Here is a 27,894-nt window from a genome sequence, read left to right as displayed (position 1 = left end):
ACAAAGGATCCTCACCCTCAGTGAGGCATTCTGCTAACTTTGAACATGTTGTTTTCAAAAGATTGTGTTCTGAGGCATGACCTGCGAGCTGGAATACAAGCTGCGTGTGTATTGTCATGGAAGAAGTCATATCCACTTTTTTGATGTTCATAAGAATTCACCAGACGATTCATCATTATGAGGCTTAGATCTTTCATATTTCCATATTTCTGTGTCATCACTCTTCTATGTACACAATTTTACGAGATCTTCTTGAGTGGTTGGTCTGGAACGATAGAAGCTAGCAAACAGCCCAATTTCTCGAAGGCCTCAACCATGTAAGTAGTCATGGAGTGGGATTTCCGTGGATACATTTGAGAATAAAACCTAGTTTGCTTTTCCAAACTTGCACACCGCGCACAATCATTCTCCACTTTTGCAAAGGACCTCAAAATATCGTGGAGAAAATATTATCTTGCCAACCTTTTACCTCCTGAAGAGAACCTTGTTGTGAATTTGGGGAGTTTTTTCAATCTGTGGAATTCATAGCAGTTCTCACTGAAATCATGAAATAAACTCTTTTGCAGTTCTTGGTTTGATCCCCTTTCCAACAATTTTCCGAAAGTTAGCTTCGCGTGGCTGAAGTTTACAGAAACACTAATTCGTTCTTGATGTCGGAGTGTACCTCCATATCAATCAAAAAGTCGATTCCTTCCCCGTTAGCACTTGGACACCAAGGTACGAATTCTGGGAGAAGTAAGTGCTCCGAAAGCGATTTTTCCAGACGCTCTGCGTAGCTTCCATGAGCAGGTACAGTTTGGGATTTGAATTTTTGAAAATAGTGCTTTACCATCTGGAATTATTGTTGGAAATTCCTTAGATTCGGCGGAAAAATAACTCATGTCATTTGCTGAAGACTCGCGATTATTCCTACTTAATACTTTATGCATATAATCTAACAACAAAATAATCTTCGTAAACTAATTGAAAATATCTGGCGAAATATCAATACCAAATTCCTTTTTAATCTCCACCCATACCTCGCTTGCCAATAAATATTCCATCCCGAGATCTTGTAGACGTGATGTCTTCTAGATTTCTCAAGCTCATATACCCAGCAACACATCAAATACTCTCCTCACATCTTCAGGATTAACTACTTCCACCAGATGCTAAGCTAGATCCTCAATATACACTCCTTCCAACACGATCTCAGCCACTGTATGCATGAATCCTATACCCAACCATCTAACTTTTATACTCATAATAATCTATTCTCAGCAAGCACCACAACCTCATGCCGCGTGGGAAATGAAATGAAATGATAATTCTCCAGGATAATTAATAACTTTGTTTACGTACGTACTCACATATCTATTCCTCTTCTTCTCATTCACGATCTGTTCAGGTGTGAAATTGGCTGAGTGTTTAGACTCTAGAGATGATATTGATATTGATATTGATATCGCTGTTGACTATGAGGTCTTTGAGTATGAGTATATTACTCGTCTGCGGAGTCGAAATATGAGAGGGGGGAAGGGGTAAAGTTCGCGAGTTGAGGTTGTGAAATGGTGTTAGGTTAGGGTTTGGTGGGCTAGAAATCTTAGATTGATATATGATATATGAATAGATTGAAAAGAATCTTAGCTTGATAATTTGTAGTATATATGTAGGTACTGATAGCTTTCTCGCTTGGAGGAACTAGGAACGAGGAACCTTAGCTTAGCTTAGCTTGATGATCGAATGGAGTAAGGATCTTAACTCTACTTCATCTACAAAAGTATCGCGCTAACTCCCCGTCCTTTATTCTATACGTACACTATTCACAGTAAAAGACGCTCTAGTAAAAAATTACCCTCAATCACACCAATTTGAAAAGTGTGTAAGGAAAAGAATAACACCACGTTACCTATTATCTTAAAAAAATACATATAAATAGTCCACATCAAAAACCACTCCTCAAAAGTACAAGATGTGAGTTTCTCCAAATTGTAAGCTTCATAAAGTGAGTGTTACAAACTACACTGTATACTATTCCTCCTCAGATTTTTTTTCAGATTTTTTACAAATCTCAATCTAAAGTAAGCTCTAGGTTATAACGTTCTTCCTACTTTGATGATTTCGTAGTATCTCTGTTTAACCTTATCTGTTTCTCTCTTGATGTGTTTGCTATTGTAATTGGTGGTGAGATGCGATATGCGGTTTGATTTTTGGGATGCAACCTTAGTTTATTATCAGAGAACTATAGTATTCCTGCATAGGTGGGTAGGCGAAATTTCTTTAGATAGGATGGGGAGAGGTATGTTTTCTGGGATATGTTGGTGCTGGATCTGGGGATGGTGTGGTGTGGTGTGTCTTGTGTCTTGTGTTGTTTCTGATTCTGATTTGTTGTGAGAAATTTGTGAGAGATTGTTTGTACATGATTCACAGAAGATGATGTGGAAACACCATGGGAAATGATGTTGAATGATCAGTAGAGGGTTGGGAGATGCTTTTAAGCATCTTGAGAAAGAGTGTGACTCGTGCGTCTTGGATTGAGGAATTGGAGATGGAGTGAGAACAATATATATATATTGTTTGAGGTGGACTGTGGTGACAGTAGGATAAGATAGGATGGGATGCTGCAGAGATATTGTTGTCAAGAGTTGAAGAGGAAAGCTTTCGATGCTTGCAGATCATGAACCTTCATGAATTTCATCATCATCATCATCATTCCCAATGTCACTTCTCAAATGGAAATTACACATCATCATCCTCACCCTCATCTACAACTTCATATCCCACCAGCGAATACTATCGAGTCTCAACCCTCCCAATTTTCCTACAAAGATCCAAGATCCATATCTCGATATCCCCGCTCTGATTTCTCATGAATGAGATCATTTCATCGCGTTTCCAATCATTCCGTGACTACGACTTCTCAGCAAGTAATAGCAACATAAATCCATCAACCAGTATTACTACATAAACCCCTACAATCCCCAAACTCACAACAAAACCCAGAACCACCAAACCCGCCTCGAAATATTCTCGTTCGCGAGCTTCGTGAAAAAAATCAAGAGAGATAAGATCGAGATAGGAACTTAAATACAGAAATGATGAATGCCAGCTAGCTTACAGGATAATTAACAATTCTCTGACTGATGAATCACTTCATATCTATATCTCTCCTTCGTCTTCGTCTTTGTCTTCATTTAATTTTATTCGATATTTCGATATTTCATATTTTTGACACGGGAAGAAGATCCAGAGGCACGACTGAGATTGTAATATATATCAGTTAATTCAAACACTAGATGAGATGCACTTACATCAGTATTCATTACTTCAAGATTAATACCAGCATTCCACAAGACATAAATTTAGAAAAATCCGCAAGATCGCCTTCACCAGTTTTGCATGTGAGGTAAGTAAGTAAGTAGAGTAATAAAGCCCCAATCCGAGTTTATCAACCCCCCTCTCGCTTAACCCAACATCAAACCCCACAATACCCAGACCCAGACACTCTCACACTAAAAACAAGCGTCCCGCCCTTTGTCAAAAAAATAAATATTCCGCGCCGCTAGCACAAGAATAATAAAAATAAAAATAAAAATAATAGACTCACTCTCCCTCTCTATATATAAACCTACAACTCCGATTACTCCCTCTCATATTAATAAATTTTCTATACTTACTATAGATAAATAACAAAGTTATACATATCTATCTACTATCTACTAAATTAATTAGAAGTATTCATTAAGAAGACATGCGTTGATTTTTTATTTTGTATATAGATATTTTTCTATATTATTATATGCTGAGCTGTCTATCTAACTTATTATCTAGATAAGTAAACATATTCAGATAAATATACTTACTACTATTAACGTGGTTTATCATCGAGTGGGCCATATCATCGAGTGGGCCACTCCAAAATACAACCAAAATTAATGCTTTTTTAATATTTTTATTTTAATAATCAATCATTATTTTTAGAAAAAAATAAATATAAAATAATAATGAAAATTTAGCTCTTTATAAATCTAGTTTTGATATAAAAATTTCTTTTATATTTGAAAAAAAAAATGAAATTTGTCACGATTTTCGTTACAAAAGAAATATTTCTATAATAACTATTATAATAATTTGAATTTTCAATAAATAATTAGATTTTCATATTATTTTATATAATTAAAATTTATAGTTTTAATTTTTAGAAAATTTTATCAATAAATAAAGAAAGTGCACGGTTACGCACAGACGAATTTTGTATGTAAAAATGATGGCCCACTCGATGATATGGCCCACTCGATGATAAACCACGTTATACATTCATATATTAATATTCCTTATCCCGTCACTCTATCATCTCCATTACATTTCCATCTCGCCATCCCTTTCCTCTCACCTCACCTCTCCACTAATAAACAAACACAAAAACACAGAAACAGAAACGAAAACAAAAACAAAACCCCCAATCCTATCCAAACAACACCACAGTCCCTCCCCCCCTTAAATCCCACCACCACAAAAAAAAACCACAAAAACCCAAACCACAGAGCAATCCAAGCTCCCTAGCCGGTTCGAACGACTGACCTGACGATAATAGCAAGACGTAAGAAACATCACTGCAATCGTCCGCTCTACCACTGAGCTAAGGAAGCGATTTTGATTCTTGGCATTTCCACAAATATTTAATTTGATATACCATATGAATGTATTGGAGCACACTGGTTAGTTAGTTACTGGGTTAGGTACTGTACTGTTTAGTAGCTAGGTAGGTAGGTATTTTATTACTTATATCTGTATCTGATTCTATATCATCCCATCCCATCCCATCCTTTGCTTTCCTTTCCTTTCCTACTCTCCAATTCCAAATCCCAAATCCCATCTCATTCAATCATGCATCCATGCATTCATACATTCCCACCCAAACCCCCCAAAACCGCACTTCCCCCCACCCACATCACTCACATCTTAAAAATCTTCAAACACCAGAATCCCTCCTTCCCCTTCTCCTTCCCCTTCCCCTTTCCCCTTCCCCTTCTCTACAACAATTACTCCTCGATTGAACACACCTAGATACCTAGTACATTTCATTAAGCCATTCCATTTACTTTAATCCACGAATAATCCACCTCCTCCCCAAGCTCGCAAGCGGAGCTGTTCATAGAATACCTACCTACCTACTTTCCTTCTTTCCCATGTCATGGCTCAGTGTACAGATAGGTTCGAGTATACAAAAATAAATATCAACATATCGTATTGTAAGCAACTGGAAGGTAAAGAGAGAGGAAGAGCCAAAGTGGGGATTGAAGGTAGAGTCCTAGTAATACATATAATATGTGTACAGACAGTGTAAGCTGAAATATATATGGGACAGAGATAGAGGTAAAGATAAAGGTAAATAAAATAGATAGAATTTATAAAGATATATATTCCACCATAAATGTAAATACAACTACAAATATAACATGAAGTATCAATCATACCATTTCTAGGTATATTTGAAGAGAAAAAAAATTAGAAAAGAGTTCAAGCTGACAAGCTCAAGCTTAGCAAGCTCCATGAATTGTGACTACGCCAAAGCCATCAACCAGACCTCTAAACCCCATGCTCAACCCAATATTCCAAAAGATAAAAGCAAATACACAAAGGAAGGAGTAAGGTAACTCCTTCATTTCATCCAAACGCCATCCATCCGATTCCCTAACCCGAGTTCTCGTCCTATTCATACAGTGTAGGTATTCATCTCTTCTCTGCTCTCAGAGCGAGGTCATTTGACCCTCTTGAATCAATCCCGCGACGTCCGTCTATATATAGTGTATAGAATGTAAGAATGTCTTTTTGCAATGCAATGATGCGATGTGACAATCGATGTCATGTATGCTAGTGATGCTAATACAACAAAAGATAATCCCTCTCGGCACCATAAATAGGTACAAGAAAGGAAGTATCCTCAAATCATCTTTCTCAGAATGGAAACAGAAACCAATCATTTAAAGAACTTGATGTCTAATCAAAACATCCTTTAAAGCTTTCGTATCGAAAATCGTATCATCCGGAATCTGATCAATGATATATGTCAAATTCGCAAAAAGATCTCCTTGATTTTTGTAAGCCAGTATAGCCGGTACACCTGCATTATCGAATTCTATGTCTTCGTAATGGACGCGTACGAAGTGGACTGTTGGGTTTGCGGCAACAAGGGGGAGAAGTGCTGAGTTGATGACTTGAGAGACGTCACACTATGAAATTGTTAGTATATGTATGAAAGTAGAGATGGGATTAAAGACGTGGGAGAACAAACCTCAGGATCATAACGAAAACGACAACGACGGTTTCTCTTCCGACCTTTTCAATGGCGTCGAGATACCCAAGCGCATCTACCTCATCAAATCTTCCATAACGACGCACACTAGGACTCGTCCTCCTATTTCTAATATCTTTCCCTTCACTCTGCATCTCTACTCGTCTTTGTTGTCTCCACCTCTCCAAGAACTCTTCATCGTCACTCAGCCCCGCCTCACTCCCCGAACCATCCTTGGTGAAGGTTGCCCTCTTGTCCTCCTTTGTGATTGTATTTCCCCTCAGCTTATTTCTCCAACCCCCCGTCTTCCTCGCCTCTTCATAACTCCTCGCATCAGCAATCACCCCCTTAACCCCCGTCGTCCTCCCACTATCAAAATCTCTATGCGGCAACCTCAATGGTTCACTGAGCCCCCCCAATCCTCCCGAATTCGATCTGTCAAAAAAAGGCATCTTCATTGTATCTTCTATGTTGCGATTGTGATGTTCCTCTTCTTCGTCCACGTCACTGTTCCTATCAAAGCTATAATCCTTTTCGTCGTCCGGATGTTCGTGATTTTCGTTTGCAGAAGCTTTTGCAATGATATTGTCAAATTCTTCTTGCGCCGCCGTTTTGCCAGCCATCTTTCAAAGATTTATATCGAAGCAAGGGAGCCACGAGGTCTTGTAGTAAGTGAGAAGCTTGGGGATGCTTAGGGCGCTTGAAGGATGTGCAAGAAGGATCGCGTGGAAAGGTAAGGCGTTGGTATGGATTAGACTTCTAGAAGCGGGTAGACCCTAGTAATTCCTAGCCCAGGTATGAGACGGCAAGCTCGTGCTTTCGGAGACACAGATGTTTTTTTTATTTTTTGCCTTCTCGCCTGTTTGGCGCTGATGATGTAGGTTTGGTTAAGCTGAAATTTGATGGTGCGGTTGGCTTGTAAGAGAATCTTGTGCAAGGGCCTCGCGGTAGGGAAAGGCTGGGGAAAGTATGACTGAGACCTGAGACTTGAGATTCGAAAATGGTTGCATCAGGCAGAGAAGATCATGTAAGGTATTGTTTCAAAGATAATCTTACGATAATATGCTTTTTTTTGGTGGTGGTATCTTCCGATGGTTGTCTGTGTTTGAGTCTGATCTCACTGCTTTTCTTAGCTTGGGGAAACTTTTTGGCTTACGATGTTTCGAAGGATGCACGGCAAAAAGAGGGAAAGAGGGATAGAATAGACTCTAGATGCCCTTTATAGAAATACCTATTAGACATCGGGATCCAATATACTCGACCATTTTCGTTTCTTCTTCTTACTTCCATTCTCAGCACAGCCTCTTTTTCGTAAATGAATACCTAGGTAATTGAACTATATTTGATCGAATGGCAGGAAAAGGGCATATGATGGCTGTTGCGTTGTTTCTCACAGGTTTCTTTTTCGGTCTTTGCGATGAATTTTAAGGGTCATGATGGTCGAATGTGGAAGTAGATTTTCTTTGATAATGCTGGGATAAGGCACAGCAAGGTCCGTCCCTAGTACCAGCTGCTAGTTATTAGGTTGGGTCACTTGGGTGTGTCCCGACGAGTGTACGTGGGTCAGGGGTTTGATATTCAATTGACAAGGTCTCTCGACCACTGGTGGACTGACCTAGTTGACTGGCACGACTGGGTTGATACCGTCGTCTTTTCTTCTGTTGCATTGTTCATGGACATGGAACAAAGGGAAAGTAGACGGGAGATAGGATTGGCGCCATAGATGTTGACATACCTAGATATTCGCATAGATAGGTAGTCACACCCAAGATCATATACTATCATAACAACCTTGAGCTTCGAATCCTATCTTACCGCCACCATACCCTCATACAGACAGTGACGAGGAGTATATAAACTATTAATAGACATCCTCAAGGATTCTGTGTCTTAATGCCATGAGCTTCTAGTAATATCGAGGAAACGGGAATATGCAACTCAATATACCAACCCAGCGAGCCAGCTCAACCCAACAACCCAAGCATGAACGTACTTCCTCGGGTTTTCTGGAAGTCAATCTTTGTCTAGCATCCCAATCCTTCTCAGCATGAATCTACCTTCCCACCTTCCTTGGACTTTCTGGAAGCACACATTCATCTAGCATATCAATCCTTCTCAACGAAATATATTGAATGAAACAACAAACAAAGTCATGTCGGGTCCCCATCCCATCCATCTCTCACGGTTGATGGCTGTAACCCTTGCACAGTCACGATCCACACTGTTGAGAAAATCAGACGTTTCATGAGTCGATACCTTCATTCGCAACACCTGATCTGACCTTAATATTCCTAATAATCATCCACTGCATCCACATTAACAATCACAACATCATCATCATCATTATCATCATTATCATCCTTTTCCAACTTCCGTATCGTCTTTCTCAAACCTCGAATCTCGAATATCATGTAACAATCAACAGTCCAACTAACAACCGCCATATCCGAATGGCAAAACAGACGTACACTAGGGCCTACAACATTTAGTCCCAAGCTACTGTATCACCCACAAGTCAGTCTACGATACAGCACCAATGTAGTTTTCCCAATGCATCTGTCGCGTCGGCTTTTAGCACATCCCGTCTCCAGAAACCACCAAAGTTCGAGCTTTGACTGGCTTCAACTATTATACTTTGCAACTTTGACAGGTCTGACCTCCGTCACATACGCACACACACACACATACACACACACACACACATATACACATACACACATACATCAAACTCACCGCTCTTGCCGCAATCCAACCTCCAACCTCCAACATTCGTTCATCTCATCCCATTCTCCCTCATCGGCGATCCCGTCATCAAACTATGATGATATTCGTAAATTCCAAGACCAGCCTCCAGACTCTCGGACTTGTTCTCCGTACATCAATATCAATGTCCACATCCACAATTAACATCAAAGCCCATTGCTATGATCTCATGCACACAACATTCATCACATCACATCACACCTCATCACACCTCCCCTCACATCATCCGTTCCCATTCCCGCGATGTCCACCTCCAATTCCCCTTTCCTATGCATCACAGAATAGATTCAAACAAGCAATCCTCAAACCCATCTACCAAAACCAACCCTACATTCGACTCTCGGAAAATGCCATAATCTCATCTCCATCTCACCTAACCCCCCAACCTAACTATTAGCCGCATACTCCATACACACCAACCCAAGCCGCCCCATAAATTCCATTTAGCCTACCCAGCCCATCGGTATTGCCCTCTGGCGCGCATAATCGATTCGGCATTGCCGATTACACTGCTGTCAGTCATGTCGACCTAGTATTCCCTCTAGTAACTCTACTCTCCTCTGCATCCATTACATTTTCTCTCTTTCCAATCATCCTAACCATCCACATCCACATCACCATCTCTTTCTCTCATCTATACAATCCATCTCATATATTAAATCTACACCACCAGTTTCACATTCCACCTGCATAAATCACACACTTACTCGACAAATCCCCAGCTAAACAAGCTCAAACACAAATCCAATTTTCTTTCCATTTCTTCGACTCATTACCAATAACCATGAATCGTATATACATCTAGAACTATACTTCCCCTCTGACTCACTCACCTACGAAACTCAGCCCATCCATCAATTCTTATGATTCCCATATGAGGATATCCAATTCATAGAGACGACATCGAAACCGAAAGATTGAAATTGAAATCACATCTCTATATTTTCAAACTCCTTTACTAACTCCAATCCTCAACATCTCGAATTACGGATTAAATCCAAATCCAAATCCAAACATACATTCCTCATTTTACAATCTCTAGAATCCTGTTCTTCATATCAAAAATTCTAGCATCTTATCTATCATCATTTAATCTCCAAATAGTAACAACATCAAAAAAGTATACCGAGTTTTTTCCATCCTTTATATATATGTTATCCATCATATACATCGAAACTAGATATACATTTTCTTCTTCTCTGCTCTTACTGTTATACTGTGTATTTATGGATTTATTTCCCCTTTATATCTTTCAGATCTCAATATAAATATAAAAACAAATACAATATAAAGATATCCGGAATCCAAAATCCAACATTTCGTGAACCAAGATAATCTCTCGCATCCCTCTTTTTCTTCTGTATGTTACTCTAACTGGTATGACTACCTCTCCAGTTATTCAACACATCTAGTCTATCTACTGCGCCTCATATTCCACCTCATTCCCAATCCCCATCCCTAGTCATTCACATACACAATACTGCCCTCCATATAAGACTCAAGTTATCAAGCTCTCAAAGCTTCCAAAACCCTCTCCCACATTTACTCATTTCCCTCGCTATCCTCTATATACTCATTCTATCCTATATACTTATCCCATTCTATACTCATAATCCAATCCAATCCAATCCAATCATCCAACCACCCGATCTCATCCCTCCTCGCCGTTCTCTAAAAACCCCATCCACTCTCCCATTCATCCGCCAAAAGAGTAAACCATCCTCCCCCTCCCCTCTTCTTCCCAATCCACTTCATTCATTCAGCAAATCCATTCACCAATCCATCTACTCATATCTCTCTCTTTCACATCCCCATTCCCACACCCTTCCCCTTCCTCTTTTCCCTATCCATCTCCATAACCTTTCCTCCCATCTCTTTCCGCCCCTCCCTAAAACCCCATAAATTTCATAAACCCCTCCGAATCTCAACCCAAACAACCACTACTACCACCTTCCCACCTTCCCACCCATATCATACTAGCTTAATTACCTTACCTATCACCCTCTCATTCCCCTTCTCAAGAACCGCATTTTAATTCTAAGCGAGCCTCCTTATTTCTTCCCTACCCACGACATTTACACTATAGTACTCCCATCACTCCCATCACTCCATCACTCACTCATCACTCGACATACACAAGGAACCCTCTACTTCAAATCTCCACTTCAAATATCCACTTCAGATCTCACCATCACCATCACCATCACCATCACCAACCCCCCCCCCCTTAATCAACTTTCCATTCTCCATTCAATAAAAAAACAAACCCAAAACCGCAATACAAACACATAACCACTCACTCAACCATCATATCCATCATATCCATCTACCTATCTACATCTCTCTCTCCCCTCTCTCTTCCTCCTCTCTCTCCTCTCCTCTTTTCCTCTCTCTTCCTCTCTCTCCCCTCTCTCTTCCTCTCTCTCCTCTCTCTTCCTCTCTCTTCCTCTCTCTTCCTCTCTCTTCCTCTCTCTTCCTCTCTCCCTCTCTTTCCTCTCTACCACCCTCTCTCCCACCCTTTCCTGCCCTTCCTCCTCCACTCCCCCCCAAAATCAACAAAAAATAAAGTAGAAAGGCAATTTCAAGCTTCTCAAAATGCTCATCAACTATCAACCCATACACAACCCTCCCCACTCATACCTCCCTTCCTCTTCTCTCCCTTCCCCTTCTCTCCCACATCACCCAACCCCATATCCCCTCCCCCCTCTCCCCCAACCCCCTCTCCCCAAAACCTAAAAGCAAAATCACAAAATCACAAAATTCAAGAAAATCAGCACACCCAGCACACCCAACACACCCAACACACTCTCCTAATAATCATCATTATTTATCGATTCAATCCAATTAAATTCAGTCAATTCGATTCTTCACCTAGCCTACTATTCTACAAAAACTTTTCCAACAAAGACTCGATTAACATAATACCACTTCAACTAATTCCCCTTTCAAGTGTCAGTTCGGTTCCATCCAGACTCCTATTCTCCAGTCCTACACCAAGCCCCGGCAAATAAAAGACACTTCATCACCATGCAAAGAGAAGAAAGAAAAAGTAATAGAAAAGACATATCTATCAAGGGCATTATTAGACTATAATACAAGCTTTGTATGGAACCGACGCCAGATTCAATAATTGTTAAACTTATGCTGCAGTGGTACTTCACATGCCGATGCATTACAGAGCCTAGTTATGAGTCCTGTCCCCCCTTGGAAACTCCTCTCTTCATCTTCCATCCTGACCAACTTAACAATTGCATATACCAAATGTATGATCTGGAGGTTCACTTTCGAGATACCAACTCAGTTTATCAGATACCACACACAAAATAGTTGTGAGAAACTTTCTGTCGACTTCGCAATTCGTCACCCATCCCCCCCTGTATTTATTCTCCTCCTGTTCCCCCACCGCAATCATTTAACTGCCCCTCGGAGATCTTGATAAAAGTTAAAAAAAAAAAGAAAAAGACACGGAAGAAAATTGGAAGATGTCGTGTGTTGAGAGTGTAAAGTTAAAGAACAAGTGTCTCTGTAGGATATCGTCGCAAAGTCCCAGTGCTTAAGAACGCTGATGAAAAAGCAATGCAATAGGACCTCCCATAGAAACAAGAACATCGAAATGAAGAATTATTGTGCACAGAATCTTATATGCGCAACTGGTTGGGCCCGCTATTTTACTGTATCGGAAGTAATCGATCGGAAAGGGCCATCTGTCGCTGAAGTATGATGGATACTGCTGTAAAGACTTCGACCAATCTATGCCGAAAGCCATGAATATTAAGAAGTCGTATTTGGGAGGGCGATTAAGTAAAAATGGGATTGCCAAATGAAGAATGACACCGCATGCGACGAAAATTCGTTATCGTCGAAATAATAGACCAGATCTACATGGCCCAAACCTTGAGCTGAAGTGGGAGTAAAATAGTGTAAGTTATGTGGACCAGAGTTTGAGCTGAAGGGAGAAATGGAAAAGTTAGTTTGAGATAATGGGAAGGGAAAAAGAACAGAAAGCTATCGCAACTTACCAATGAATCCCATGATCCAGTGCACAAACTCATCCCGTCATTACTAACACCCAGACAACTGACACGGTTGTCATGTCCAACCAATGATCCGACCTTCTCGGCGCGAGTGATATCCCATACCTAGGCAAGAGGTTAATATCAAACTTCTTTTTGACAATGGTTAGCTTGATAATAGCTTACCTTGCACTCAAATCATCATAACCAGCGAATAAAAGTCTGCCAGACACAGAGCAGGCCACAGATGTGATACCACAGAGAATAGATTCATGCTAGATGTTGTTAGTGAAAAGTTCAGGAAATCTAGAAGGTGAAAACGTACTCATATTGATTAAGCTCTCTATCAGCACGGATATCAAAAAGTCTGCAGGTAGCATCATCGGAACCGGTGACGAAGGAATGTCCATCTGGGAAGAATTGAATGGCGTTGATGTCTGATTCATGTCCTGCGAAAGTTTGAACAGCTTTGCCTGCACGAACGTCCCAAAGTTTCGCAAAGGCATCACAAGCGCCTGAAACAAATGTATTTTGGTTAGTTGGATTAATACTGATGCTCATAACATCACCCAAATGGTCTGCGAACTCGGTAACTTTTGATCCTGTTTCGACATCCCACTTCATACAAGTCATGTCTCCTGAAGACGTAAGGATACTTCGGTCATTGATGAATCGACAACACGAAAGGTAACCGGAATGTCCAGAAAGTTCCCGAGCAACTCTTGTAGGTCCGTCACGGTTTGAGTTTAGGTTGTAGATCGAACAAATGTTATCCAATCCACCACATGCGACGTAATTACCACTTGGTGCATAGGCACAGGTCATGACCCACGAAGATCGTAGAGGAATAGCATGGACCTTGTTGGTTGTGTATGCATCCCAAATAATTAATTTACCGTCTTGCGATGCTGATACCAAATGTCTCCTATCAGTTGACCAGTGCATTGCATAAATCTTTGCGAGATGTCCTTTTAATGTCTTTCGAGTCTTCATCATTTGATTCTTTGGTAAAGCTTCTTGTTGAGCCCTCGCAAGGTTCATCACTGTAACATTATTAATTAGTATGCAATCGCAGAGATCAACAACACCAAGGTGATGAAATTGGATATTGTTGTGAGAGCTGAAAGACAATTGTTACTTACGCGTTGCATCTGCCAAATCATCCTTCTTGCGCTTTATCCTATCTTTTAATGACTCTGCTTCACGACGGGCTTGTTGAATACGCGACTGCATCGCCTCTGGCGATACATCGTTCGAGTTTGACGACATCTCGGTCGGATTGATGGATGGGTGAGTTATGAATTCAATTGAATCTCAGCTTGATAATTATCGTTATTGTTTCAATTGTTGATGAGGCTGTAGGGGGTTGCGACCAAGTGGATGATAGCTTCTTCCCGAATGTGTTGGTTGACGGAGATTTGGAATTGGCTGAATGTAAGCAATTCAGCTATCGGAGGTATTGAGGAATCTTTTCGCTGATTTGGATTGGATTGGATTGGTGGTGTAGTATGGTATAGATCGAATGGTGCTGTTTTGAGAGAGTGATTGTTTATGGCAATTGCCGGGTATTAGTGCAAAGATCTTTCTCTTCTTTGTTGAAATGATTAAAATGAAGTATATCAAAGTACAAGAAGACCAAGTCTGTCTTCTCCTTCTTCAATTGTGGAACAAGGCTTGTATGGAAGAGTTTCCTTTCGCTCAGATCTGATGAGTTGAAGAAAGTTGAGGCAGAGGCAATCTTGACGGAATGGAGAAGGATGATTGATTGATTTAGAAGGTACAGTAGTGCAGTGCAAGTAACCCCCAGTTATTTTGCGTTGCTGCTTGCTTTTTCTCGGCTAATTGGCCGAGATGGGACTAGTTTTACTGGGCTGTAGCTCTCTTTTCGGTCTGGGCTAAAATCAGAGGGGAGAAGGAAGCCGGTGGGAAGTGGTAAGATTTGGGTTTAGTGGAAATCAAATTTAATAACGGGCGAGGAAGGGGGGAGAGGAAAGAGAGAGAGGAAGAGTCTGAGAGGAATTGATTACTATTGGTGATAGTAGGGGAGAAAGAAGAATAGGAGAGGAGTAGTATGTACACAAGTCAGTAGATGGAAAATCGAGAGGAGACCTAGGTAAGTAGTAGGTAAGCACCTAGACAGGTATGAGGATGAATGAGGCGCTCAAGTGATTATCAGTGATTCCATGGATTGTCAGAGATTGTCAGGTCAGTGAATATAGAAAATTAGCCCCCCCCCCTCCCCCGTTTAATGAATTATGTGAAGAAAAGTAAGATAAAAGCAACCAGGCTCGCCAGGTCAAGCCTCAACTTTCACAAGATCAAAGCAAAGGCGATTAACTTCTTTCTCTCCTGAAGAATAAACCAATCAAGGCTGTAGATCGAATCCATCGCAAGCTACCTACCTACTAGGGATGTACTGTTTAAGGATATCAATTCAATTTACGGACTCTCAGATTCCTCTAGGAGAATTTTTATATACATCGCGATTGGTATTCTGCATATCACGACTATCTATTGGGTAACATGAAAAAAGAAAAGGAGAATGGGGAAATTAAATAAAGTGACTAGCTAGTATACGAGTATACCTAGGTATCTCTTTGCTTAATAATTATTCACTCTCTGTCAGTGTGTGTTGATACAAAGTGGATTGAGTGAATGAATGAAGGATGATATAATTTCCAAATCAGCTACAAGAACGCCGAGGTAGGCAATTAATAAGTCGGTTGGTAATACTAGGTAGGTAATACTAGGTAGGTAGGTAATTATCCCTAGCGGAGCGCTTTCCCCCTTCTTTCAGCATCAAGGTGGAGGATGCGCAAGTATTATTGCCAACATGATTGTTCAAATATGTACAGACTACGATACAGACTACAGAGTACCGATACTGTACACCACTCACTCGATTGCTTGGACTGACTTGTAACTTGTACCTGCTTTCACTACCGTCCTATCTGCTTGCAGCGGCATTCCATAAAACAATAGTTGGAACTTGGAAGATCCACCGCCTGACTTCTTATCATCATCTCGCTCGACCTGCCTATCTCATATTGATATCATTTATGAATATCACTCTCAACTCGCAAGCACAAGAAAGAGAAGTATATATCATTTCTCCTCTTGGTCTTGGATTATATCATGTAGAATGTCCAATTCCACGCAAAGAGAAGTTGAAGAAGGGGCAGAAGAAAGAGGATCTCAACTTTGAAAGCCCTTTACGGTATTATCTTGCTTGCATCCTGCACGTCGCAACATGGTTCTATCGGTGGGACTTTTTCTTTCCATTACAGATGCATATTGATCAGCAGGGCACCAAATGGTAAATTGCTTCTAGTCGTATGTAGTATGTACATATCCAATTATCTATTCGGTCTCCAATTTGCTTAGCCTGCTGTCAATCAATCCGAAAGGTTGGCCTATGAGATTGAGAGCGCACATGAAGATGCATCATTTGTCATATCTACTACCCCATCCCATATTATTGTTTCCTTCTTTTCTTCTTCTTTCAATTGCATCGATATATATCGATATATTGATATATTGATTTCAACGATGGGTAACGGGTCACTTGTTTTACCAATTAGTCCGCAAACTTGGCTCTCGATTGCGTACCGACTCCCAACTGCTCCGTACCAAGTACTACCTAGTACCTACCTACGCCGTGGGGAATCCCTTTGGTTCCCGTTTCTTTAAATTTCGACCGGGATAAATATCGGGGACTTGATTTCAAATTGGGTCAAGCATCAGAAGAATCAGGGTCGGGTATTTTACTATTGGGATCGACGGGGATTGGGATGGCAGGCTGAGGCAGGTTCTACTCCGTCTTTCATAATATACCCACCCTACTTCTCTGCAAATGATTATCGATAGGTAATCAAATCATCGTTTGGGAACTCTTAAGCGTTCTCGGGAATCCCACAGATCCCGTCGAAACATATAAGGAGTCCCTTTTTGTTTGGCGCAAGAACAGGAAAGACTTTCCGGTAATCTGATCCATTCTATTTCTCTTTATCATCGTATCCATCTATCCATTTTTCCCATCTGGACATCAAATTTAATGGTACGATATCGCGCAATTGAGTCTGTTACCCCTTCATCTGCCGCGACACTGCACGGGGACCACGACGACCTCAAGGCCCAAGATCATTTCGAGACCCGGTTATTGAAGATTAATCAAGCTCTATCGAGCTCTGGCAGTTGTAACTTGCAAGCTCTATGCAGCAGGCAAGTGGTCATCGCCGCTCTTGGTTTCTACAATGTACGGACTACCTAGCACTGGGCCAGCAGGTATAGGTAGGTATCTTTAATTGCATCTTTGCTTGAGCTTCTACCAGGAATTATTCTTAAAAGAACGGATGAAACATTTTCTATCCTTCCTATTGGGCGAATAGCCAGTCCACAATTCTTTCACGATATCCATTTGGAGTACTTTCCCGTTATGCAAAGTGGAGTGGGGAGTTTATACGCACAAATTCAGTATCTACCGATTCTCAGATTGGAAGATCTCCCGAAGTTAAGTTTGACAGTCATTGATGGAATTTGATTCGTCAGAAATAAAATTGGTCATCAAGGAATCCTACCACTTTCAAGGTTAGCACCATTAAATTATTGCTGCATGAGAAAAGTGCATGCAGCAATCAACTCTTCCAGATTCAGGGAAACAAACATCCGTAGGACCAGGACAACACAAACACTATATCGACAAAAGTCAAAACTAGATTGTAACTCTACGCAGTACGCAGCAGTTTCATCTTCTTCATCCATTCGAGACAGATTATCAAGGAGCCACTCTCGCGCAATGGATTCATCAAGCTCGGAAGTTATTGATTTCACATCCTTGCCAAAAATTGAGGTAAGTCTTAAAGGTTACATGCATATTCATACTGTACATACTTCGTACATGTGATTTAATGTCCGTCAAATCCCACCGGATTTTGGTACCCTAACGGCTGCATGAATCAGATTGACATAAGGCTGAAAGATACTTCTTACATAGTTACATGCTCATCTAAGTGGAAGTATCAGTCGACAATGTCTTCATGAAGTATGGCTTCAGAAATGGGAAAAGGGTGAGACTACAATGCAAGATCCATTGGTTGAGATGCCAGTTGATAAATTTGATTATGATCTTGAGACGTGAGTTGTTTTTCTATTCTATTTACTACTTTCCGCCCCGAGCATACTGGGACAAACAAACCACTGCTTTTAGGAGCATTCAAGAATTTGTGGACACCGTAAATGCAGGCCATAGTAGCCTTACAGGTTGACGATATTCCGGATTGCTATTTAGCCGTGATTCTTTTCAATTGTCCTGCGTTTGACTGAAGGTTCAAATTCTCCGAGGTGTTGAAATTATTCGAAGTGTTGAATCCACTTGCCTCATCAAAACCGTTCTTGAGAATTTCTGGCTTTTCAAGCACTACAAGCTATTCAAGCACCAGAAGATTGGATTCAATTTATTGATTCGAACCATGGATACTTCACTTTTAACCTCGTGCAACCCTTCCATATCTCATTTCATGTCTTTCTAGATTCTTTCCATTATTCTCCAAATATATTTACGCTCTCGTCAACGACCTTGCCTCCTTGATCTATACCACGAACTCCGTTCTTTCAGATTTTCAAGCAGATGGCGTCATCTATCTTGAACTCCGTACCACACCTCGAGCCATCCCTTCCGCAGGTATCACCAAAGAAATCTACGTCCAAACAATCCTCGACTGCATCGCCCAACACAACAACTCCAACGGTTCCATGAAAACAAACCTGATCCTCTCTATCGACCGCCGAAATGATGCTCAAACAGCTGTGGATGTCGTGGAACTAGCATACAAATACCACGACAAAGGAGTCGTAGGAATCGATCTCTGTGGCGACCCATCTGTAGGCGATGTATCTATCTTCGAACGCGCTTTCCTCCAAGCTCAAAAATACAGCCTCAAAATCACAATCCATTTCGCAGAAGTGGCACAAGCGCCTACTAGCATGGAACTCAAAACACTTCTGTCGTATCAACCGCATAGAATAGGACATGTAATCCACGTACCCGAAAATCTCAAACCGGAAATCGAGAAGATGGGAGTAGGATTGGAACTCTGCTTGAGTTGTAATGTTCATGCGAAAATGATCGTAGGCACGTATGAAGATCATCATTTTGGGGAGTGGTGGGCGAGAGGCACGAAAGTGATTTTGTGTGTATGTGTCTAGTTTTCCTTTACTTTCTTCTTCAGATTTCTCTTTTGATTATTTCATTTCGTTTTACTTCATCCGACCGTTTCTAGGACGAAGGAGGCGTAGAGAGCTGGACTAAGTAGTATGGGATGGGATGGATGGGGTGGGAAATATGGTATTAGAAACCTCGAAGAAAAGTTTCTATTTTCTATGGAAAACTACCTACTAACGAGCAACCAATCTCGCAGACCGACGACGTGGGAGTCTTTGGAAGTAAACTTTCAGATGAATATGCACTTGTAGCGAAACATTTCCATCTTGACAGAAATGCGATTTGTAAGCTGGCGAGAAGTGGGATTGAGACGATTTTTGGGGGGGAGGAGGATAGAGAGAGATTGAGGAGGATTATGTGGAGGGGGTAGGGGTGGTGATTGGGGTGGTGATTGGGGTTGTGGTTGGGAGTGAGGATGAGGATGAGGGTGAGGATGAGGGTGGGGATGGGGATGAGGATGAGGATAGAAATAGGGATAAGGATAGGGATAAGAATGAGAATAAGGATGGAGATGGGGATAAGAATAAAGATAGAAATAAAACAAAAATAGGGATAGAGATAGAAATATAGATAGATATAGAAATAGAGATAAAATGAAGATAAAGATGAAGATAAAGATAGGAATGGATATGGCGATGGAGCTGGAGATGACGATGCAGCATGCAGATTGGTGCTAGGTGCGATGAGGTGGATTGAGAAGAAGGGGGAGGGATGATATGGATATTGGTGTGTGATGAGGTTGAGATAGAAAATAGATATGAATATCTCTTTATCTATTGCATTATCTCACTTTATTTACTTTTGAGCAATTGAGCTTGACTACCTCGATATTATGTAGAAGTATATGGGATGTATAGCAAAAATGGGACGTGTGACATAATTCTGCTTTTTGGAAACTTCAAATTGTACTTTTATTTCTGTTATGCTATGCTATGCTCTTCTAAACTATGCTATGAGCTTTTAATATACGATATATTAATGTACGACATGCGATGCCAATCCATGCCGAGCTAACCTACCCAGAAGCATCCAAATCCAACCCAAAAAGTCGAATCGCATTACCTCCCAGAATAGCCTTTTCCTCCTCACTTCCCGCGCCGCACGCGCTACTTATAGCATCTTTATTCATGGAAACACTTAGCCACTGCTTAGGCTCTTCTCCTTTCCCTTCCTCCTCCTCATCCAAGGGTGGGAAAAACGGCGCGTCGGTTCCGAACATTACTCTATCCGCACCACTCACCCCAACTGCTCCTCGAACCCCCACATCTCCATAAACTACCGCGTCTAACCAGATATTCTTCTTCAAGATTTCCCAGATGGTTTTCCTGCTCTCGGCTAATTTTCCTTCCGCCTTTAGATGCGCATCATGCAGCACGCAACTTTCTATTCTCCCTGCTAAAAATGGAAGGGTGCCACCGCTATGCGCTAGAATGACTTGTAAATCCGGCACGGAAGTAAATACTGAGGAGAGAATCATGCGGGTAACCGCGATGGTGGTTTCCATTGGGAAACCAAGAGCGAGAGGAAGAACATGACCGTAATCATTTCCTCTGGGGCCGAAAACCGAGGTTGGGAGTCCGTAGTGCGGATGCAGAAAGATGGGGAAGTTGGTGGCGGCCAATTCTTTGAAGATGGGGAGGAGAGCGGGATCGTCGAGTCCGGAGCCGAGTCCGCTGGTGCCGAGGATGATGCCGCGGCAGTAGGGGAGGGTTTTGAGGTGGGCGATGCTTTCGAGGATGGAGGATAGAGGGGCGGATAGGGGGAGCGTGCCGAAGAAATAGAGACGCGTGGGGTGGAGGGCGCAGAGGGAGTTGATTTCGGTGTTGATTGATAATGCGGTTTGGAGGGCGGTGGTGGAGGGAAGCCAGTCGAGCCAGGGGTTTGCGAGGGAGATTATCGAGGTGCGGATAGAGTGGGTGTTCATGAAGTCAATTCTTTCGGAGATGTCATAGCTAGATGTTTAGAGGATTAGTTCGGAAAATTGGAAGTTTCAGAGTTTCATTGCGGATGATGCTGAGGTAGGAAGAACAGGAGGCAGTGAGGTTTCTTGAAGAGCTTTTGTCTTATGTAGACTACGAGAAATAAATCTCGAATCGATTGTTTGTCCAACATAAAGTTCAATACTTTGAAATTATATAGCTAGATATGCCATTTAGGAGGCTGGTCACTTGACCTCGACCTCTCGCCAGTCTTCTCCTCTGCCACAACACATACATTCCTCATCTCATTGACCCCGTCAATTTGCCTCTCCCCGTCTCTTTGACTTTACTATTAAGATTCCTCAAAATAGTAAGATATATAAAATGAAACACTCTAACTTACTATTCAGACCCAATCGGTCGTCCCCTACTTGTACTCGGTGTATCCTCTGCTGGTAAGATAACCAGTCGATGTTCTTTCGCCGGAGGAAATTGTCTTATATAAGGGATCTCATCGCGCGATTTGAGAAGCTCAATATAAGACGGCGGATAGATGTGAGTGTGAATATCTACTATCGGGACCGAGGAGGACATTTTGATGGTGATTTTTGAGCAATCTTCGGCGTAGAGGAAACAGTGGAATAAGGTTAGAAGAAAGGACGAGGAATAGAATATGAGACAAATTCACGAAAAGATCTTGTAGAAGATTTTAAACATAAAGAAGCGAAGTTCTCTCTTCGTGAGAACACATGTTTTGAAATCACTTGATCAATCATACAATGGTTATTCAATCTAGTATGTAATAAAATGCATGACAAGATCAAGATAGCTGGAGATCAACCTACCCCGCAACAGTACTCCCCTGTCCAGCAACCCCACCTCCTATTTAAAATCCCGATCACAACCCTATCTTATCATTGAATCATAAATGCTTATCAGAACTCTTCCCTTTTGAATCAATTACCTGCCCTTTTTGGAGAGTAGATACATACTATCTTGCATTGGACCGAATGCGGAGAACGGCTTTGGCCGCGTGCGGCGTTTTTAAGTGAGGGGTTTAGGTGATATAAACTTTCTTAGTAGAAACGTAATTTTGTCTGGTTATTAAATTTGGCACCGACGACGATATTGTGAATATTGAAGAAACAGCATCAGACAAGATGTCGATAGAAGTAAAAAAGGCTGTGGATGTCGATAATCTCGTCATACCTGTAAATCTCCCGTCATTTCGATCCGCGTTCACTCTTCTCTTCCTCTCGACACACATCCACACTTACCCTGATGCTAACAATATTCCTTCACAGATAATAAACTTCTCCCACTTCCTCACTGGCACTCCCTCGCAACGTCTCCAAACTGCTCAATCCATTCTCCACGGTTTCCGCACCGCAGGATTCATCTACCTTTCCCACCACCCTATTCCCCCACCCATCCTATCCCACACCTTTTCCACATCCGCCAAATTCTTCGCTCGTCCCTCTTCTGAAAAAGATCCATTAGCCTGGACCACACCCCTCGCAAACCGCGGATATGTAGCTCATGGTCGCGAGAAAACCACCACACTCACAGATAAAGAAGAGGTTGAGAAATTGAAAGCCCAAGCCCCAGATTTGAAAGAGAGTTTTGAGATTGGACGAGAAGGTCAAGAACAGCTGCCTAATAATTGGCCTGCTATTACTCCCTCAGACCCCGATGCCAAAGAGTTCAAAGAGACGATGTTGAAGTTCCATGATTTGTGCAAGGAGCTTCATATAAATGTCATGCGGGCCATTGCTCTTGGAATGTCGCTTCCCGAATCCTATTTCGATGGATTCACAAGTGCGGGTGATAATACACTTCGTTTACTACATTATCCACCTGCGAAAGCAAGTGTATTTAAGGAAAATAAATTGCAAGTTAGAGCTGGGGAGCATACAGATTATGGGAGTATCACACTTCTTTTCCAAGATGATAGAGGAGGACTCCAAGTAAAGAGTCCCAAAGGAACATTTGTTGATGCGACGCCAGTGCCGGGAACTGTGGTAGTTAATGCAGGAGATTTGTTGGCAAGGTGGAGCAATGATTTTATTAGGAGTACATTGCATAGGGTTGTGGAACCGCCTCCTAAGGAGGGGCAAGAGGTTCCGGAAGAGGGTATCTATCCGGCGAGATATAGTATTGCGTACTTTTGTAATCCAAACTTCGATCGAATGATTGAGGCAATTGAGGGGACGTATGGAGGGGAGCTCGGGGAGAGAAAGTATGAGGGGATTAATTCGGGAGAGTATTTGGTACAGAGATTGGCTGCTACTTATTAAGTTCTAGTTGGATCTATGTGGTTGTATATACGGTTTGAATTGAATAGTTGAGATCCCGTGTATTGGTTCTCTGTTTTTAGTAACTGAGTGGTAAATCTAAGATCCAGAGAGCACATTCTTCAAAATAGGCTCAGTGTCCATGTATATAAGTCAATCTTACCGGGAAACTAAAAATCGTGAACAAAGAAACTCGTTAGGGGTTAAAACTCGCTAATCATCAGAAGTCTTGAATGTCAGGAGTAACCTATGTGTCGCTTACCGCTGCAAGGCAAGCACACTCTTCTCGCAAGCCTTGTACATATTGACATGATTATAATTGACAGCAATAAAAATCAATTCATCATCACACGCAGAGGACAACGACGATTCCGTATTTTTGATAGCAGCAGCCATATTCCGACTTTGTCTATCTACCCAAATGATCATCCATCACCAGTGATGACCAGCATGCTGCTTCTAAGAACAACAAAGCTGTGTTCCGATTCCAAGGAGACATATTAATTGTCTACATCTCTCGTAGCTGTTTCTGGAATATCCCAGTCAAATTTTGGGAAGGACTATTTGCAGAACAGAAGGGAGGTTGCTGCGTTGTGGAGCAATCGTTTAACTTTGTTTTCGATTTAAGAAGACTTGAGAGCCACTTCCTCACTATATGGAATCAACGGACTCGGGAGATTTGGATCGGGGCGAAGAAGGTGGCATACATTATGACCATCACCGAATTTTTATGTCATATAGATATACTGACTAGGCTTAGATTGATCTCCATCTTGATATCCAGTTCTCGATACCTCGACTATGTTATTGCATGTCGGGTATTTACAGGTCCACAGCCTGCGTTAATGTACGGAGGGCGACCCGTCGATCGACTGACCTAATTCCACCCATGTTTATGTCCATGCGCTGCAATTGATAATCTGGACGACATCCCCCATTGTAAGCAGGTGGCTGTGGCGGCGTGAATGCTGGCTTTGAAAAACTAGGCGTTGAGGTACTGGCTGCCGAAGCACTAGTCTTGGAAAGCTTGGGCAAATCGGTAAGAAAAGGCGGGTACTTGTACTGGTGGTCGAACAGGCAGTAAAACCGATGATGTTACCGTCGCGCTTTTGTATTTGTTCTATTGGATCGCCGGAGAAATCCAACGGAGCGTCCACGTCAAGCTGGTCGAAGTCTACTGTGGACGCTCCAGCCAAAGTGTCGAACGCCTCTACGTATTTATTCTTGACCTGCTCGCCTGGCTCTATGTAGTACTGGGAGTAGCCTGAATGGCGACAGTAATGGAGGCGACATATTTATGGTTTTATCTTGTCTTTGACTAAGGTAATTCGCTATCCAATTTTGATAGGCGGCTGCCCACCTCTGTGAAAATACGCCATTGTTGACTCCCTTGAGGTTATCAGGCTCGGAGGACTGTAGTTTGTCTGCAGCAAAGCTACGTCATGATTCTTTTAGTCTGTTAAAGTAGAAAGAGGGGACATATAGGGCATCCAGTACAGCAGAGAAAGTGCAGGGTTTCGATGTTTAAAAGCATTCCCATGTCGGAATACATCTCAGTGTCGAGAAATACCTCAAAATTGAAGGGGACTCAATGTTTGAAAATCCTTCAATGTTTGCAACACTCTTGATGTCCCAGATAGATTCTGGAATCGAAAGCTTCTCACATACAACTGCAACCTGGACTATCGTAGGCTTGAGGAATGAACTCACAAGCCTCAATATGCGTCACTATTGTCTTACTCGAATTTAACTTGAGATATTGGGATTTTGATACCAAAAATACTGTGGCTCTATAGCATATGTGAGTATTTTTGATTCACGAGTTGAGTTTCAATGGACTCAAGTGTCGTTCCACAAGTTCAAGGTTCTTATCCGTTGCATAAGCATTATCTATTTCAACGATCTGTATACCTTGAAGACATGGGTTCAGGAGATTGCCCTTGAAAGCGTTTGGACTTCTTGTCCAGGCTCCATTTTCTTTGTTTGGTGTATGGAAAAATGGCGTTTTGAAGGCTTGTTTGCTGTTTGTTGCCGAGATGCAGAAGAACAGTATATTTGATTTGCTGAAAAATCTTTCCGAGAAAAGGCTGGCTGCGTGGGTTGTCTTGCTCATAAACACGGAGCCGAAAAAGTCTTTAATGAAAGACTGTTCATCTGCATAAAGCACGACTCGATGTCAGCTATAGAACTCACCATATAGGAATGAGTTTCTTATGAAGATGCGGGTGGAAATTCAAGGCAGGTTCCCTTACTATATGGTCAATACCAATCGCGGAGCTGGAGCTAGAGGCCCGATCATGGCCGATTGGCAACTTGTTCTGAAGCTTATCCCCTTGGACCTTTTGCAAAGCATTAATAGCACAGAGGTTTGTATCATTAGTGCGCATCCTTTAATCGCACACCATCTCGCTTGCTCTTTCTACGCCATAACTTCACTGCCTAAAAATCCACTCTTCCCATTTTTAACGCAATCAAAAATTCTTCAACCACTCACCATCAGAAAATTTCATGACTGGTATTACATTCTGAAGCCCTCATTACTGAAGATTCAGCATGGGGGGATTCGCAGCGTTGCCCGAGGAGCTTCTTTCGATTATTGTTTCATTGGTTCCTAGCGGCACTCTCCGTTCTCTCTCTCTTGTGTCAAGGGCCTTTAATCGATGTTCAACTCCACAACTATATCGATATTTATATCTGTGGGAGTTTGGTGAAAGCACTTGTTACGCTCCCAGCTTTCTGGATTGGATAAGCAGTTATAATCCTCCCAGCTTTCCGGATTGGAGGAGCAGATATCAGCACTTAATATCATCACCCTTATTATGACACGGATCAAATATATGCACTGCACGTATTTTTGATCTGGACCTCTTCCTCCGTACCGTCACCGAATCCGAAGTGATACGTTCCTATGTTGTTGGTGCTTCTATCACTTATCAATCAAATCAAGAAGAATCCATATGTTCGGTAGTCCAACTTCTGCGACCCTCTCTTACATATCTTCATCTAAAGTGCGCATTGGACACAATGTTCCGAAACAGAGCATTCTTATCTCTTGCCAACTGCTTGGAAGTTGAAATATCAGAAAGAAAGGATATTGATAACCAAACAAGAGATCTTCAAAACGTTACGTACAAGGAATTAATCCTTTCATCTTTTGATTTCCCTGGCATGAAATTAATCGCTCTATCTGGCGTTCGAGATTGGGATTTATTCATGCAGAATAGCCCCGATAGATCGAGGTGCCTCAAAACATTACATCCTTATCCCTCACCAACACGGTGCCAGCAGATCGAGGCTTGACGAAGCTTTTATCGTGGCCAAAGGCTCTAAAGTCTCTCCGTTACGAGCTCGCGCTTTCCGAGATCCGTGGTCGTAGACAGTTCGAAAGTTCTCCTTACCCAGATAGATTCGTTTTATCGGCAAGAGAATTCAGCGTCGCACTGCAACCGCAAGAACATAGCCTCAAAGAACTCTTCATCGAAGGCTGCACCACGGGTAATGGGCCTAACTTTGATCCAAGGCAACTTATCGATCTTCATTCATTCAACCAATTTAAAATACGTTCGGCTTCCACTTAACTTTCTGTTCATCTCCCAGTCAGACGCGAGCTATTATGGTATCTCCAATTCCGCCACGGCAATCTCGCAAATTCTTCCACCTGCTCTTGAGGAACTGCGCTTTGGGATAGATTACGAATGGCATTGGCTGAACCTTTTCTCTCTCATTCCAATTAATGAGATGCTTTCTCCACCTTTCGATGGAGATACAAATCTTAGACCAGGGGAGCTGAGCAGTTTCGTCTGTGAAATTGTGAAGAATAGGAATATGCGATACACGGGACTACGTTCAATTATATTTGAGGATGCTATGGCTTGGCGCAAGAATATCTATTTTTTCGAAGGTGAGGAAGGCTGTGCTGAGATATTTGAGGCTTGCAAAGCGGCTAATGTTCACATTTCTTGGAATGGCTATTACACGCCGCCATGATTACGTTCATAGACGCCACAGTTGTGACTGCTTAACCTTGTGTAGCAACTGTCGGAAGGATAAGTTTGTCATGAACATGGTGGAGGTGATTGGTGAGAAGTTGGCGACGATAATGACAGTGATGATTGAAGGATTTGGATGAGAAGAAATTGAATTCAGATTAAAGAGAATAAACAAAAACGCAATGAACTGATCCTTGAGATGGCAGTCTAAATCTTTCAAGATTGCTGTCGCCGATGCTCGATCGATTTGTTTTGGGGAGAACATTGCCTATGAATTTTCGTCTGCTCTATACTAGAAGATTCTGAAGCATCTACTTCACAGGCTACACTTTGAACGATCCAAATGACAAGCTAGTCCCCTGCCCCCGAAGGTACGAGATCTTTTGGGATTTGAATGCGTGCAGGAGGGACACTCGTCCCAT

At 41.8% G+C, this 27,894-nt stretch overlaps 5 protein-coding genes across 5 annotated transcripts; 2 read left to right on the top strand and 3 right to left on the bottom strand.

Moving 5' to 3' along the window:
- Positions 1-5,282: 5,282 nt before the first annotated feature.
- EAF02_006526 (uncharacterized protein) lies at positions 5,283-6,897 on the bottom strand (the record flags this gene model as incomplete). Its single annotated transcript, XM_038902574.1, has 2 exons — positions 5,283-6,212; positions 6,271-6,897. The coding sequence occupies 2 exons, from the start codon at positions 6,895-6,897 to the stop codon at positions 5,964-5,966; spliced, it is 876 nt and encodes a 291-aa protein (XP_038757794.1). The 3' UTR covers positions 5,283-5,963.
- Positions 6,898-11,896: 4,999 nt separating this feature from the next.
- On the bottom strand, positions 11,897-14,797 carry EAF02_006525 (uncharacterized protein). The gene is made up of 5 exons (XM_038902573.1): positions 14,193-14,797; positions 13,376-14,093; positions 13,259-13,325; positions 13,057-13,176; positions 11,897-12,936 (listed from the first exon to the last, which is right to left on the bottom strand). Exons 1-5 carry the CDS (start codon positions 14,317-14,319, stop codon positions 12,916-12,918), a joined length of 1,053 nt encoding a protein of 350 aa, XP_038757793.1. The 5' UTR covers positions 14,320-14,797; the 3' UTR covers positions 11,897-12,915.
- Positions 14,798-17,845: 3,048 nt separating this feature from the next.
- On the top strand, positions 17,846-19,640 carry EAF02_006524 (uncharacterized protein; the record flags this gene model as incomplete). Its single annotated transcript, XM_038902572.1, has 4 exons — positions 17,846-17,899; positions 18,044-18,183; positions 18,579-19,242; positions 19,467-19,640. The coding sequence occupies 4 exons, from the start codon at positions 17,846-17,848 to the stop codon at positions 19,638-19,640; spliced, it is 1,032 nt and encodes a 343-aa protein (XP_038757792.1).
- A 645-nt stretch (positions 19,641-20,285) lies between these two features.
- On the bottom strand, positions 20,286-21,783 carry EAF02_006523 (uncharacterized protein; the record flags this gene model as incomplete). Its single annotated transcript, XM_038902571.1, has 2 exons — positions 20,286-21,222; positions 21,593-21,783. 2 exons carry the CDS (start codon positions 21,781-21,783, stop codon positions 20,286-20,288), a joined length of 1,128 nt encoding a protein of 375 aa, XP_038757791.1.
- Positions 21,784-22,349: 566 nt separating this feature from the next.
- EAF02_006522 (uncharacterized protein) lies at positions 22,350-23,486 on the top strand (the record flags this gene model as incomplete). Its single annotated transcript, XM_038902570.1, has 2 exons — positions 22,350-22,400; positions 22,494-23,486. The coding sequence occupies 2 exons, from the start codon at positions 22,350-22,352 to the stop codon at positions 23,484-23,486; spliced, it is 1,044 nt and encodes a 347-aa protein (XP_038757790.1).
- Positions 23,487-27,894: the final 4,408 nt, after the last annotated feature.

This window comes from Botrytis sinoallii (assembly GCF_014898435.1).
Source record: "Botrytis sinoallii strain Bc 23 chromosome Unknown BSIN_010, whole genome shotgun sequence".
In the NCBI taxonomy this organism is placed as follows: Eukaryota; Fungi; Ascomycota; class Leotiomycetes; order Helotiales; family Sclerotiniaceae; genus Botrytis; species Botrytis sinoallii.
The sequence above is the reverse complement of the archived record's forward strand: the minus strand, read 5'-3'. Positions and strand labels throughout refer to the sequence as shown.